The 16113-nt window shown below is 39.9% G+C and overlaps 4 protein-coding genes and 1 long non-coding RNA gene across 14 annotated transcripts in view; 3 read left to right on the forward strand and 2 right to left on the reverse strand.

The window, feature by feature from the left end:
- LOC129753543 (protein winged eye-like) overlaps positions 1 to 16113 on the forward strand; it is a 531910-nt gene that overhangs the window by 192024 nt on the left and 323773 nt on the right. The window lies entirely within an intron of this gene.
- On the reverse strand, positions 1455 to 2711 carry LOC129753562 (nucleolar protein 12). Of its 2 annotated transcripts, none has more exons than XM_055749399.1 (3): positions 2490 to 2711; positions 2256 to 2353; positions 1455 to 2192 (listed from the first exon to the last, which is right to left on the reverse strand). In XM_055749399.1, the coding sequence occupies exons 2-3, from the start codon at positions 2336 to 2338 to the stop codon at positions 1475 to 1477; spliced, it is 801 nt and encodes a 266-aa protein (XP_055605374.1). In that variant the 5' UTR covers positions 2339 to 2353; positions 2490 to 2711; the 3' UTR covers positions 1455 to 1474. The 2 variants fall into 2 exon arrangements, with proteins under 2 accessions (XP_055605374.1, XP_055605373.1); XM_055749398.1 differs by having other exon boundaries at positions 2421 to 2709.
- LOC129753552 (protein FAM114A2) lies at positions 7600 to 10518 on the forward strand. Its single transcript, XM_055749386.1, has 3 exons — positions 7600 to 8327; positions 8391 to 9416; positions 9476 to 10518. Exons 1-3 carry the CDS (start codon positions 7698 to 7700, stop codon positions 9548 to 9550), a joined length of 1731 nt encoding a protein of 576 aa, XP_055605361.1. The 5' UTR covers positions 7600 to 7697; the 3' UTR covers positions 9551 to 10518.
- Positions 9620 to 10802, reverse strand: LOC129753558 (probable dimethyladenosine transferase). Its single transcript, XM_055749392.1, has 2 exons — positions 10625 to 10802; positions 9620 to 10563 (listed from the first exon to the last, which is right to left on the reverse strand). Exons 1-2 carry the CDS (start codon positions 10680 to 10682, stop codon positions 9701 to 9703), a joined length of 921 nt encoding a protein of 306 aa, XP_055605367.1. The 5' UTR covers positions 10683 to 10802; the 3' UTR covers positions 9620 to 9700.
- On the forward strand, positions 12448 to 15047 carry LOC129753571 (uncharacterized). Its single transcript, XR_008738945.1, has 3 exons — positions 12448 to 12778; positions 12838 to 13112; positions 14490 to 15047. It is a non-coding gene; the product is annotated as an uncharacterized LOC129753571 (long non-coding RNA).

A 16113-nucleotide genomic window follows, 5' to 3' on the forward strand; every position in this document is an offset into this window, starting at 1 on the left:
GACGAGATTAAAATGGAATGAAAAATTACAGAAAGCGGAGTTGTTAGTTGTTAAAAATCCATCAAAATATTTTACCTAGCATGTTTTTAGCTTAATTTATTAATAAATTTGTAAACACAACGATGATCTCTTTTTACGAGAAGGGTTGGAGTTTAAAAGAGTTGGTTTTATCTAAGGGATTTTGGCTACCAAATCTTCCTTGGCATGCAATCTTAACTGTTGCCACTGAGGGGATGTACACTGAGGAGATGTACACGGTGCGAGTTTTCAGGTCCATCCGGGCCCGGATTAATTACAAAAAAAGTAGATTGAGATTGAAATTTTTAAAAAATCTTTAGGGAAAAATAAATTTATTAGTTTTCATGATTTTGTATACAATTTATAAACTTTTAATAGTTCGAAATTGTGAACACTTTGGAAAAGTCGATACCCTGCTTTTTATTTAGTGGCCGTAACTTTTTTAACACGTATCTCAAAACTTTTTTGAATTTGGTGTAAAATAAAACAAAAATTTAGAAGAAACTGTAAATAGCTTCTCGAACACAAACGCCGATAGCAGATTTTGAATCGGCTCGAGGAACCGGACCGGCTTCAGCGACAGCAACGGATCCAGCAGGAATGTGTTCGGATCGGCGAGGGCCATCACGATACACTTCATGGCATCCTCCCGGGCGTAGCTGGTATTTTCGTCCGTGTACGTTCCGAGCAGCTCACTGTTTGATCGACACCACCGACTTTAGGACTGATTTTCGCCCCAAGCTGGCCGAAACACCTAAACCTAAAACCTAAAATAGGTAGACAGAAGTTAGAAATGGTGAGGTTAAGAGAAGCAACTTATTTTTCCTACCTGAAATAGCTGCTAAGGTTGTCGCAGATACTCGGAAGCCGTTTTGCACACCGGTTTGTGAGACAGCAGTCGCCCTGCATGCTGTTCAAGTTTTTGTTGCTCCAGTTTGATGCTGTGTCTGAAATTTCCACTTTTGTAGCCAAATTCGCCCTTTTTTTTCTTATTGACCAGCTTGCTAACACCGTACAATCCGATAATTGTCCAGGACGGGGCACAATTTTCACTCGTTTATTTTAAATTCAATTTTCAAAACCCGACTCGTAAACACCGGCACAACACAATCAGAGCAAATTTCGCCATTTTTCTAGATGGGTTCATCCAGTCACTCAGCTCGGAATGAGTATCTGTCACTTGCTCTCACCTTGCTGTCACCTCACTTAAACCGACTGTCGGAATAAGGTGACAAGAGTCGAGTGACGGTGGGGTGACTCGCCAACTGTCACGTCACTCGCGGCGCAGAATAAGGGCCAATATTTCATTATCATGGAAATACATGGAATCATGCATGATTCCGAACCAATCCTAAATTTAATAACAGAAAATACAGATACTTAAACATGATAAAATACATAAAGGGAATATGTGACATAATTAATGAAAAGTAAAACATTTTTTAATATTTTTTATTCAATCAGCCTGTTTCCTGCCCTTGCGATGCTTATCGCCCGGTAGTTTGCCCTTCCGTTTCAGATGTTTCTCTTTGAAGTGACGCACTCGGCGGGACTTCTTCATCTGCTTCTGCTGCTGAACGCGAACCGACTGCTGAAATGCTTTACTCTTCAGCATGGATTTGTTAGCATAACGTTTCAACTTTTTGTTCAAATCTTTCTTCGATCTAATTCCATCGAAATTCAGAACAGGACCTTTCTTGATTTCGGTTCTTTCCCTATTGGGTCCATCACCAGCATCCTCTTCTGCGTCCTCATCGGATTTACTCGTTTTAGTTTTCTTCTTTGGGGCTTTCTCCTCCATTTCCATACCGGGAATAGTATCAATATCGTTATCCTCTTCGCCATCGGAACTTTTCTGGTCACTATTTTTATCCTCCTCGTTTTCCCCTCTGACAATCGCTCGATTTTCTCCGATCCAGTTGTTCTGCTTGGCCAAATCTGTTGTGACCAACTCCACGACCTTAACCGTTACGTTTTCCGTGTCATACTCTTGCTCGTCATCCTCTTCGGCAGCAAGTTCCGGGATCGGTTTAAACGAGTGGTACAGCTTTTTCATTCCATTTTTTGCCTCGGTGCGTATTCTACGAGTTTCTTCCTTAACTTTCCGCTCAATGTCATTCTGGGCCAACTTTTTGCGATGCAATTTCCGTTTGTGAAATCCTGTGAGGAAATCTCTGCAAATAAAGGTGTTGTTTCGATTCACTATCATCGATGCATAAAATTGGTTGGATTATTACTTGCGCTTTTCAGGATCGAAAACTATTTCGGTTTTCTGTTTCGATACGCCCGGTTTGTTTCCTCCCTCGGATTTTCGCTTCATTGTTAATATGTTCAACTATATAGTAAAATATAAAACTATACAGTAAGTGCGTATCCAGAACCAAAGTTAAAAAAAAAATTACTTTAGATTAGAGCGGATGAAATAACAACACAAATTTAAGGAACAGTTTTTTCCAGACTTATAATATTACTTCCAAACTAGTTATTAAGTTCGATATTCAGTAGTTTTTATAAAAAAAAGCAACTGTTGCGCTCTGCCACGAATAATATAGCAATCTTTGATGAACACGTGCGATTGTATGTATACAAAAACATTCCCATAATAGGGTGACCCATAAAATACTCCACCAATGCTTCGAATTGGGATATTCCTAAAACATGCAGAAAAAAATTATTTCTATGAGAACTATCAAAGGAAGTTTTGAAAACCTAATAGTCCGCTGCTAGTGTTCATGATTGTAGTGGTTGTTTCATCAACACTTTTCAGTTTTGGGTCACATGTACCGAGAGTTTTTGGGGTTAAATGTCCTGGCCTCGCCAGATCTACGGATTTTCCGTAGTTCTACGGATTTTAAGCATTTTTACGGAGCTACGATCGATGCTCGAAATCTACGGGTTTTCAGTATTTCCTACGGATTTTCTACGGATTATCGAATAAATTCAAGGGAATCTGCGGATAAATGAAAATTCTACCTAACGATCAAAAAAAAAAGGTCATCTAGTTTTATAATATATATATATATATATATTTGACGAAAGTTGAAAAATGTACTGAAATATATTATATTTCAGTACATTTTTCAACTTTCGTCAAATCTACGGACTTAAGCGGTTTTCAATCTGGCAACGCCCCGTCTTCTGTATACGCTCAGCACACGCTCTTTTTTTTTAACTCAAAATTAAGTACGACCGAGGTTCAAAACATAGTTCGATTCTATGAACTTAAAGTTAAGTACCCTTTTTTCCTCCTTGCGATGGATCAAAACGGAGTTCGAACTGCGAACTCAAAATTGATCCCTTTTTTTCCTTCGGCGAGGGATCAAAGCTGAGTTCGACCTTATGAACTAAAAATTGAACTCTCTTTGTTGGACTGAAAACACTTAGCGAGTTCAGTCCGAACCGGAACAGCAACCAAAGAACACGTCGCAAAATTATGTCGTTCCGGAACAATTACCGGAAAACTATGAAGGAACTTCATAATGAAATGCATGTTCACCGTGTCAGCGTAAAATTCTGTCCGTCATTGTCATCATATGGTGAGCGGCTTGGAATGTCCGGAAACTTCCGGATGTTGTTTACTTCCCGTGGGAAGTAACATCCGGAAGTTTTCTATGACCGGGAATGTCAAAACTTTCCACCGCTCTGTAATTGCAATGCAATGTACCGGAACAGCACCATCCGGGTACAACAAATTTTAATCATCCTTTAATTCCCTGAAAATCAGCTACCCTCGAAAAAAAAGGATAAATCCGAGTTCGGCTGCCGAACTTAGTATTGAGTATGCCTATCAGAACTTAGTTTTGCTGTTGCTCAGTCGAACTCAAAGTTGAGGGAAGCCATCGAAGTGCTGTTTTGAAACAAAAATACTTAATTTTGAGTTTAAAAAAAAGAGCGTGCAAGTGTGCTTTAAGAAATGTCAAAAATAACTCTATTGTCTATATATATATATTTGCAAATGATTTGCCGTGATTTGACAGTTGATGCAGTTCTTTTGCCAGGGAGATGGCATCCCTATCGATCCTTTGTCATTTAATTTGACAACCATCAAAATTACGGGCCCACGATTTTATGGGCCCATAACAAACCTGACATTTTGCTGTCAATTACCCGAACTAAATGTCAAATGCTAGAGAAGTATGGTTGATAGCACACTAACACATCAATCATTCTGATTCCTCATTGGTTGAAATTTTGACTTTTGAGAGGAAAACACCATAAACGTCTCTCCCGATGGATAGAAAAAAAGAAAAAGATTCTTGTTCGAAAGAAGAACTAGATTGCCACCTCCCTGCTATATGCTGTCTAAAGAGACTATATACTATAGGCTCGTTAATGCTGTCCTTAAAATTATTCCACAAAACTAAAAAGACAAAGATTTAAATTTGTTTCGACAGTTTTATGTTTCGTAATCTAAGGATGCTTCAAAATGTCATCATGCTACACGCTGGATAAAATATACTCTACCATAAGTTAATTTTATACCGTATTCGTCAGGGTGAGCTTTACCCGCCTTGGTATTCGTTTTAGCTAAAGAGCAGGGGTTGAAAATCGAGTCGCTAGCTAGATGCCCGAAACGATCAAAACGCAAACCATTCCGAATCATGCTTGAGCTGAATCATTCCATTTTGTAACATTATGGAATGGAATGGATTGCCAAACAAATTATCCCTAGCCATCGCGTGGACGAATGAAATTATTTCGACTTACTAGATATCAACCAAGTTCAATGCGGAGGCCAGTGAAAATGAAAGGCATCTGTAGAAAATGCTGATGGGATGGCTGGGGATGGCAGTTTCTGCTTAACTAAAAATTGCAGTAAATGACTGAAAAATGTATGAAGCCCACACAATATGGGTATTGGGGAAAAGGGCTTAACGCGTAGAAGTCGAATTTCGTCATCCGACGCCATCTTGAAATCCAAGATGGCGGCTTCCGTTTAACTTCAAAATGCTGTAAATGACTGAAAAATGTATGAAACCCACACAATATGGGTATTGGGGAAAAGGGCTTAACGCGTAGAAGTCGAATATCGTCATCCGACGCCATCTTGAAATCCAAAATGGCGTCTTCCGCACAACTTAAAAATGCTGTAAATGACTGAAAATCGAATGAACCACCCACAATATGGGTATCAGGTGAAAGGGCTCAGCGAGTAGAAGTCGAATATCGTCATCCGACTCCATCTTGAAATCTAAGATGGCGTCTTCCGCTCAACTTAAAAATTCTGTAAATGACTGAAAATCAAATCAACCACCAACAATATGGGTATTAGGTGAAAGGGCTCAGCGAGTAGAAGTCGAATTTCGTCATCCGACGCCATCTTGAAATCCAAGATGGCGACTTCTGTTTAACTTAATAAATTACTGAAAATCAATTGAACCATCCACAATATGGGTATCAGATGAAAGGGCACAGCGAGTAGAAGTCAAATTTCGTCATCCGACGCTTTCTTCAAATCCAAGATGGCGGCTTTCGCTTAACTTAATAAATTACTGAAAATCAATTGAACCACCCACGATATGGGTATCAGGTGAAAGGGCTCAGCGAGTAGAAGTCGAATTTCAAAATCGAAGATTAAAAGAACATTAATAATAAAAAAAAAGTTGTTAAATAATATTTAAGGTGTGTTAGGTACACTTTGGGAAGGACCTGATTTGAAAAATGGAATCGCTCGATCTAATGCTGGATTGATGAGTTCAGCATTCAGTTTTACTTGTAAAACATTCTCCAGTTTTGTTTGTCCAATTAAGTGTCTGTGGGGCGTGAATATCATTCCAAAATGCAAATTATCTCCACAGACACTTGAGTAGCCGCTGCTGTGTATACGACCTGTGCAAGGATGGATTTCAAAATGGCGTTGCATGGCGAAATTAGATTTCTACTCGTTGAGCCCTTTCACCCAATACCCATATTGTGTGAGTTTCATAAATTTTTCAGTCATTTTCAGCAATTTGAAGTTAAAAGACAGCCGCCATCTTGGTTTTCAAGATGGCGTCGGATGACGAAATTCGACACCTACTCGCTCAACCGTTCCACCTGATACCCATATTGTGGTTGTTTCATACATTTTTCAGTCATTTACAGCATTTCGAAGTTAAACGAAAGCTGCCATCTTGGATTTCAAGATGGTGTTGAATGATGGAATTCGACTTCTACTCGTTGAGCCCTTTCACCCAATACCCATATTGTAGTACCCATTTTTCAGTCATTTACAGCATTTTGAAGTTAAACGGAAGCCGCCATCTTGTATTTCAAGATGGCGTCGCATGGCGATATTCGACTTCTACTCGTTTAATCCTTTCACCCAATACCCATATTATGGGTGTTTCATACATGTTTCAGTCATTTACAGCATTTTGAAGTTAAACGGAAGCCGCCATCTTGGATTTCAAGATGGCGTCGGATGACGATATTCGACTTCTACGCGTTAAGCCCTTTTCCCCAATACCCATATTGTGTGGGTTTCATACATTTTTCAGTCATTTACAGCATTTTGAAGTTAAACGGAAGCCGCCATCTTGGATTTCAAGATGGCGTCGGATGACGATATTCGACTTCTACGCGTTAAGCCCTTTTCCCCAATACCCATATTGTGTGGGTTTCATACATTTTTCAGTTATTTACAGCATTTTGAAGTTAAACGGAAGCCGCCATCTTGGATTTCAAGATGGCGTCGGATGACGATATTCGACTTCTACGCGTTAAGCCCTTTTCCCCAATACCCATATTGTGTGGGTTTCATACATTTTTCAGTAATTCACTGCAATTTTTAGTTAAGCAGAAACTGCCATCCCCAGCCATCTCCATTTGAGAAAGAATAAAATTGAAATGACCATCATTCAATTTTGTAACATAAACGAATGACGCCGATTCGAAGAAAAGTTCGATCCTGACGAAAACCAAACAGAGTGCCTTGGAGCTTCTCCTATGTCTGAATATTCCACTGCGCGCTGGTTTGAAAGTAGGCAACACAGATAACACAGAAGCATGTTGTTCACAGAGCAGATCGAAGCACGTTCATTTCTGTAGGGCTTCACTAAGGGGGTGAACGTGAATTTTGATTCATTTTTCAAACCCTGCTAAAGAGACTACATACAAAGAGGCGCAGTCTGATCCATAATAAGCTTGCAACCCTGTTGTATGGCTGCCTTTAAAACTGCTTGGTTTTGCTCGATTGGAATTATGACACTGACTGAAAATCGAAAATTCCAATCGTGACATTTCGTCTCTTTGTTTACTATAGGCTCGTTAGTTTTAGCCATGCTCTCGTGTTGCACCAGGCAGATGGCAATATGGCAACCTGGATCTTCTTAAGAGCAAGAATCCTTTTTTTTCTATCCATCAGGGGAGAGGTTTATGGGGTTTTCCTCTCAAAGTAGCACAGCAGAGTTGAAAATGTCAAAATTTCAACCAATGAGGAACCTGAATGATTGTCTCGCGCATAACTGTTTGTGATTTCACACACCCGTAGCTGTACTCGCCCTGAAATACACGCTCAATATTTTATCACAATTCTGAATTCATGATTTAAACTTAAACGCGGTTTAACATCTTTTTCAAATATTGTTCTCTAAATTAATGTTTTCAAATCTAGGCAAAAAAAAAATTTGTGTCACGTTCTGATTAGTAGTTTAGTTTTTCATAATTTTTCACGAATAACAACCGAAAATACGATAAACATGTGCGATTCGGAAAACGACGAATTCGAGAGTGCTGATGAAGAGTTCGATGAAGGTAAAAATCGCCAGACACCAGATAATTCCAAGAAAGACACTGCTCTCAAATCTGTACCACCGTCTGACGTGGAGAAAATTGTATCGGAATCGTCTGACGAAATTGTTCAAAACACAGACCTTCCTAAAACGGGAGGTATTCGTAAGATAATTCGTCCAGATAAGGACCATATGAAGAAAGCAACACTGGCTGTTTCTCAGAAGAAGGAACCGGAAAAACCAATACCTCGGGTAGAGCCTGAAGTTGCAAGTGGAGATGGATGGGATGATTTCGAAGACGATTGGGGCACATTTGCAAAATCAGATGACACTGAAATCGAAAAATCCGTCGGAAACAAAACATGCTTCAAAGATGTCGACATAGATGATGTGGAATGCAAGCTGAAAGACTTCATGGTGCGTCAGAAGGATCCAGGGGATGTCAGTTCGATGTTGGATCGATTGGCGAACAAAAACAAACCAGCCGCGGAAAGCCAATCATGGGGGGGTTGGAAACCCAGTTGGGGAGGAGCAGCTGTTTCTTTTCTTTCATCGGCTTCCAAAAGCGTCGCTTCGATTACAACCAATATTACACAGGTATGAGTCTTACTGCCTAAGTATCCATTTCAGTAAAACTGTTTTAATTTTAATGTTTTGTAGGTTATTGAGTCTGGAATAGGTGTTCCAACTCCGGAAGAAATGGCAAAACGGCAGGCTGAGCAAGAGGCCAAACTAAAGGCCGATGGATACATACCTGAGAATCAAACAACTCCTTCAGAATCCACCGATCGCTTCGGATTTGATCAGATCGTCTCCGGAGTGACACAAATCAGCAGTAAAGTAATAACGGGTGGCTTAGATACTCTGGAAGGCATTGGCAAAAAAACTATGACAATTCTGCAAGAAAATGACCCTGGTATTTTGAGTAAGGGCAAATTATTAGGAGGAAAAGACGGTGTCGTTTTAAGTCAAGTTTTGCGAGAAGCTAAAGAGAAAACTGAAGAGCGAGAACGTAATTTGAAGCAGGTTCAAAAACACCTTTACAGAAAAAAGTTACATTTTGAAACCCTATTTGACGATTACCATGGTCTCGTTCATTTGGAAGCCTTGGAAATGCTTTCGAAGCAAGCTGCTCTCAAACTCGAATCTCTGATGGCACCTCTCACCGGAATAGCTTTAGAGGAGCTTCAAGAAACTATGAATGAAGTCAAAGAGCTTTGTGAACTACCAGAGTCGGAAAATGATGATACCGATGGAACTCACGCAATTGATGAATTAGAGACGAAATTAAAGGAAGCTGTGACAGATTTGGACAACGTCAAAATCGACTTTCAGGATTTGTTGAAATGTTGGCAAGAAAACGTTGAGTGGTTGACGGAGGAACCCAGAAAGCCTCAAAATTCTCAACAAATTTTTGAAAAAGCCATGCATGCTTTGGCACAAACTACAGCCCTCTGTGTCTTGAGAATGCACAAGCTTGCTGAAATCCTACTCATATTGGACCATCACAGCACGGCGAATGAAGCAGATGCGCTCGTTCAATTAACAACTGTATTCTGTTGGCATTTGAGTGGAGTGGCCGCTAGGTTCTCCGGACAGCTGAGCAAATCGAATCAAAATGATCACAATCGACGTTCAGGGGGAGAAGACAGTGACAACGCTCTTATTACGAACATATTCCTTGAAGTAAGTTTGATTTCGTGTTATTTCGATGCTATTTTCTAACACTGTATAATTGTTTTCAGGGTTCCAACAGTATCTCGTACGTTCAGAATGCTTTCCAATTATTTATCCCAATTTTGCAAATTGGAGCAGCGTAGATTATTCAGTAGCATCATAAAGTCTAACTTTGGTGTATTGGGGTTTCTTCTTCAGTAAAAAATATAAGATTATGGTTGTTTCCAACGTGTGAAGTGTAATATGCTAAAAAATGTTGTTATAATACAAAAACAAAATATTGAAGTGCTAGTTCAACTAAAATGAATTCCTGCTTCATTAAAGGCGTGTAAAACGGACATAAAATCATCAGTATCCATTGTCCGTGCACGTTTAACACCGGCATCAATTTTTTCCAATATTTGCTCCACTTTTTCCTTGAAATTGAGATCCTCCGGTACATCCTGGTTCTTCAAAGAACAATGTACTTTGTAATTTTGTTCCAGTGCCGTTAAAACCGTCGTCTGTTTGAACGCAGCTGCCAATGTTTTATTTTTTCGTAAAAACGCTATCCGCGTAAGTCCATCCCATTCGGTATAGTTTATCGGCGGAGGAGGATTCCGTGGTTCAATTCTTACAACGCTGGATTCTACCTTAGGCGGTGGTCTGAAATTGTTCTTCCCCACCTTCATCAGCATATCAACACGGGCCAGCAGCTGTGTATTGACGCTCAGTCGGCAGTAAAGTTTGTCGCCTGGTTTAGCTACCAAACGTTGGGCAAACTCTAACTGGAACATGAGAACAGCGCAACGGAAAAACGGTCTGTGCAGCAGCAATTTGAATACGAACGGCGAACTGATCTGGTACGGCATATTGGCGACACAGCAATCGAAAAATGGAAGATCAGCCTTTAGAACGTCTCCTATCAGAATTTGCAGTTTGCATTGCATCGGAGTGCCCTGAACGCGCTTCTGCAACTCAGCCACCAGACGAGGATCAATTTCACAGGCTATAACTTTTTTGACGCGCTCCAATATTTTCACCGTCATGTTACCTGTACCTGGACCAATTTCGAGAACCACATCCGTAGGTCGCAAGGCTGCTTTTTCCAACATTGAAGTAACGATGAGAGGATTCTTGAGAATATGTTGGCCAAAGTCCTTGTTGAAAACGATGCCTTCAAAACACAAAAAAAGTTTACCATTTTTATGTGGCTAAGAGTTAAGAAATAACAATACCTTGTTTGGCAACTTCTGTATGAATCCGAGTTTTTTTTTCTGCACGTACTTTCGGCATTTTGTGAAACTTATTTGCGAATGTTTTCTGGTAAATTTGACCCGAAAGTCGGTGTGACAAAACGACTTACACACGCACGTGCTTTTGTTTACGTTTACACTGTAAATAAAACCACACAACTAACTCTCTAAATTTGAAATACCCAGAGCCCGCCTACCTTTTACTCAGACGTCGCCACATGTATATGCAGCAGCCGACGGCTGATCTTAATGAACTCAAATATCAGCGGAAAAATTACTCAGATGTCAGAAAATTCGGCACTCAGAGAACTCGAGTGCTTGAATGCGACAACTGAGTAAATGTTGATCAGTTTGTGCGAGGTGGTCGGACTTGGTTTGTTTTTCTGCGGCAGCAAAACTAGAAAATTTACATGGTGAATATTCATTTTAAAGGTAATTTCTAGGTATTAATCCGATTTTATTTATATTACAGGGTTCTGAGACGAAATGATGATGGTCCAAATAAATTTGCCAAAGCTGAATCCGGTACGGCATACTGGGTCCCGGCCCGAGAGACGAAACCCGAAGGGTGAAAACAAAAATTTCAACAAGTTTGTGGATTTTTTGAAAATAAAAGTGTATGGACATTATTTTTACTTTTGTTATTTATCAAATCAACAAATCCATCATTAGTGTTAATAATAATACAGGTTTTAACTATTCTAGCATGACAAAACGGCCAAAACCGCTTCAGAATTATTCGCGCATTCTGAGTACCATGACCATGACCATGACTCAGTTGTCGCGAAAAGGGCTGTTACGGCTGTTAGTCATTTCTGAGTAAAAGCCGTTTAGTCAGAACTGAGTACGGTGCGGTTTTGGCGACAACTGAGTAACCGTCACTCTGAACTGAGTAGCTGAAAGTTAGCGAGTAATGGAAAACTGATATTGGAGAATAACCCCTATAAACCCAGAGGTGCCAGGTCGTTTTGTCGAAAATCAGGACACCGCGAAGAAAAAATCAGGATTTTTCAGGACACCCCCGAATCGGTGAAAACAAAATGCAGTTCTGCTCCGATTGCATAAATAAAGGCGAAATATAGGTGCTGAAAACGCCTCGAATTATGCAACTGAAGTGAGAACAACCTTGGGTGGCCTGCAGTTAATATCGAAAAACCTCATTTTAATGTCATTTGAATCAAAGAATCTCATTGGTTCAACTGGTTAAACTATTTTCTTTAAGATTTGTTTGATGTTATCATCATTTAACAATAAATTTAGTTATGATTTGGATATTTTTTAAAAATCAGGACAAATCAGGACATTTAAGGGCCATTTTTCTAAAATCAGGACAATTCAAGCGTTTTTGAAAAATCAGGACGGTCTCTCGAAAATCAGGACAAATCCTGATAAATCAGGACACCTGACACCCCTGATAAACCAAAGGACTGAAGCAACTGTCAAATCACATACAAACGGACCGTACCGACTTTTTGGAACCACAACGTCAGTTCCCCTTTGATTTCAATGGCATTTTGGTACCAAAACGTCAGTGCGGTACTGAAATGTCAGTTCGGAAATTTCCTTCTCTTTCAGCCCCTTGCTATAAACCCCTTCCTTTTCCATTATTTAAAGTTTTGTTTTAACTGTTGAGTCGCTGCGACTATTACGGCCCCCCTCCCTACTAACCAGTGAAACAAATACCCTCGGCTCATTTAAGCTTTATAAAAGTAAATGGCATTTAAGGGGGGGGGGGGGGGGGGGTAGGGTCTAACACTTTCAAAAAATCGATTTTTTTATTTTTTTATATTCTTATTCCCGCATAATCAAATACCGTACACTCAATCGTCTGAATTATTTGGTTCCGATAACATTAATAGTCAGGATTTGTTTTGCGACTTTGCTCATGGTGTCTTTGCTGCGGATGATTAAAAAAGATTTCCGAAAGATACGATGAATGATCTAGAATAAATTAAATTTTTATGCATCTGAGTGCGTCTTCGCTGCTGCTAACGTCACGTCAGGGGAAAAAAACACGAGGCGTGTGAACCCGTACGTTTTCGGAAAGCTTCTAAATTTGGCCATTAAACCTTTAAATGGCCAATACAAAACTGAAAAACAATCGCGTCAAGGCCGGCAACAACGCAAGCGGCGAAGGTAAGTAAAAAAATGTTTTTTTAGGGCAAAAAATGATTTTATTTCTACCCTCCGTTCAGTTCGACAAAGTACACCATCCTGCCGTACAAACTCCGGAGCAGCTGTACTGAAACAGGTTGAACAATGAGCCGGAACAATCAGCACCACTTCTTCAACAGCAGCAGCAGTAAACATTAGTCGAGTCAGTTCCGGAGGCACGATTGAGACCGCAGACACCAGCAATCCAAACGGAACCAGTTGAAACACTTCCGGATGCTGTCAAACCCGAGCAAGTGGAAACAGCCAAATGAAATTCGGTGGCTGAAACGGCTCAAACAGCAAACAATCGAAAAAGGTAAGTGAAAAAAGTACATAAGTGTTTTGTTAAGCGAAAATTTGATTTTTTTTTCTCCGCCCTTCCACTACCCAAGCAACCAGAATTCCCTTAAAAAGGTTCCTTAGAAGCTTAATCAGCTCTCGTTTCTGTCTGAAGAGAACGCTAATCAGCCCAAAATTTAAGTTCTTAAAGCTACTTTCAAGTTCGTTTAAGAAGCTGTAGAGAATGCTATTCAGCCTTAAAGAGAATGTCAAAAAACTTCTACGCGCCGAAAAAAAATCCGGTTGACAGAAAGCTCTGACAGATTGCTTGATTGCCGGTCTATCATGGTCTATCTCATTGATTTCAATTTTAATTACATAGTTTTGATTACAAAAGCTATACTTACGCTAAGAGAATTGAACCGCTGCTCTCTAGGTTGCAATGAAACTCACCAGCCACTCGACCAATCCAGCAATAGTTCATTGCCTTTGTAATGATTAGTATTTAAACTTAAGGAATGTCAATTGAGATCGCGTATGAGCGATAATTGAATGGGTTGGTCAATAGATTGTACATTATTTTGTTTTCAAGGGATTTCAGTACACTTAATAATTAGTAACAAAAAATTACATTATCAAAAATTTATTCGATTCACTATAAATATTATCACACAAAAGACTTACCGAATATCAATGTTAAAATGCTGAAAAATTCTACCTACGAAAGTGGCCGTGTCTTCCAGGAGAAAGCCGATGTTGTCCGTAATGACGGCACCGGCTTCAGGCCGTTTCCAGGTGGATGTTGTCATTAGTAATGGGATGCGGTCTTTGAGAGGTTTTCCCCGAGCTGCGCCAGAATGCAGATTGAAATTCAAATCGCCGTCAGTAAGCCTGCAGGTACCCTCCCCAATCGCAGCGGTGGATGATAGGAAAGATCTAAAAAAAAATAACAACGATGGTGAAAATCCGAAAAATATTTACTACTTGTTGATTCAACCTTCGACGAATTTTTCTTTTGCGTTGAATTCCATTGTAAATATCAGCACTAATATGAACAAAACAAATACCATGATAAAAAATTGACAGACATTTTTGACATGTCGCTTAGGATTCCCAAATAAGTTCCTTGAAACACCTAGAAGTGCTATATAATTCCCAAATAAGTTCCTTTAAACACCTAGAAGTATCTTAGAAAGTGCTTCGCGAACGCAACTGACCTTCTCAAAAAAGTTGCATTAAAAGCGCTCAGAAGTTCCGTTATCGTCATTTTAACCCTTTAAAAGGCGATGGAAGTTCCTGAGTAACTTTTACGCGACAAGAGTCACCTGAAGTTCCCGTAAAACATTTTTTCAGCCAAATGTGAACTTCGGAGTTCGGAGTTAAGTAAAAACGCGACTTTTGGTTGCTTGGGTAGCTTGAAAGAAAAACACTCCAACATATATTCCGAAAAACACCGGACTAGGTCCAGTCCACTGGGCCGGAACCAGCTTCACATCAACAGCAGCAGCAGTATAACTTTGTCACAGGAGGTAGTTTTCCTTCTCCAGCGGCGGAAGCGAATCGGGCGCGGAAGTAACTCAGCCAGCGATCATAATAAGATGGTGGCTCCGCCGTTCCATTATGAACCGTAGGTTATAGTTATGGATTCGGATACTATTCTCTCGTGCTGTAAATCAAATCATCGGTCGAATCATTCAACACAAAAATGATAACGGTACGATTCTGCTGTGCGACAGCCCTTCTTATAACCTTCGACATTCGACAGAAAACACTACTATCTTCCTGGATCCAGAGACATCTAAATGCAGCGGAGGCCAGGTTGACTTCATAAGTACCGAAGCTGCAACAGCGCTGAGGCAGAAACCGAAAAAGTGTGCGCTTACGAAGAAAATTTCATTTGCTAATGATCGGAATCCAGTTACCAAACAGCATGAGAACCTGGATCGTTGATCTCTCTCCCCCCCAGCACCGGAGCCCTTAACGGTTTTGGATATAGCTGGCCATTGCTGGTTTTGTAACTCAGACGGTTACAAACTACGGTCCATGGATAGGTTTACTCAGAAAGTAGGCCAACTATGTGGAAACCCATTTTACGAATTTCTGGGACAAGCTCACGGACCTTTCTTTCGGACGTTTCCATCAGCGGATCCATCATTCAGTAAGTTAGCAATTATGTAAACTTTATCAATGAAATAAAATTGATTTTTTTAATAACTAGGCAGCCAGCTGGTCATCGAAGCTGTCAGGGGAAACCGGAGAAACTGATCTAAGTATGTGCCTAGGCCGTTATATCAGGTCAACGAAATCAATTGAAAGGAACGGTAATTTTATTATTATTAATTTTTTACTATTTTTGCTGACAAAAGCAAATTTCCAGGAATTTACGGGCTCGCGGTTTCGCGGTTTTAAATGAAAACATAAGTGGCGGTAAAAAATCACCCGTTTCATTAACTCCCTCTCAGTGGTCGGATACCAACACTTACAACGCTTATACCACTCACTACCAGATGCCGGAATTTTACTACGTTACAGAATTTGACCGCCAAATCAAGTTCAGATTCCGGCCAACTCAAGTTCAGATTGGTTGTCTTTGAGTATCAGGATTTTCTCGGCTTCACCATGTAGTGGTAATTTATTGATACATCTAATGTTAGATATAGTGTTCATTTTTGATCATTCTTTAGGTTTACTATTCTGAAAACAACATCTTGCTGAATATGGCGAAATAACCTACATTTTCCCGAGCCACTATTTACCGGAAACGCCGCCCATAGCCGTACCAATCGGATGTCGTTAAGATCCCTTCTACCATGCTATTCTATCTCTTCGAAGATCTCATCGAAACTAAGCGAGTGGAAATATGTACCGATTGATTTTCATCGAGGTATATTTTTTTTCTTATTGATGCATTTTTTAACTAGATTTTGATTCAACATAAAGACGAATTAGACGAAAATCAATAACAAATTCGTTAAGTGTTATCTTGTTCTTAGCAACATCGAATTCTTTGTTTCATGATAAAATTAAAACTCGGCTAT

Source organism: Uranotaenia lowii, chromosome 3 (genome assembly GCF_029784155.1).
Source record: "Uranotaenia lowii strain MFRU-FL chromosome 3, ASM2978415v1, whole genome shotgun sequence".
In the NCBI taxonomy this organism is placed as follows: Eukaryota; Metazoa; Arthropoda; class Insecta; order Diptera; family Culicidae; genus Uranotaenia; species Uranotaenia lowii.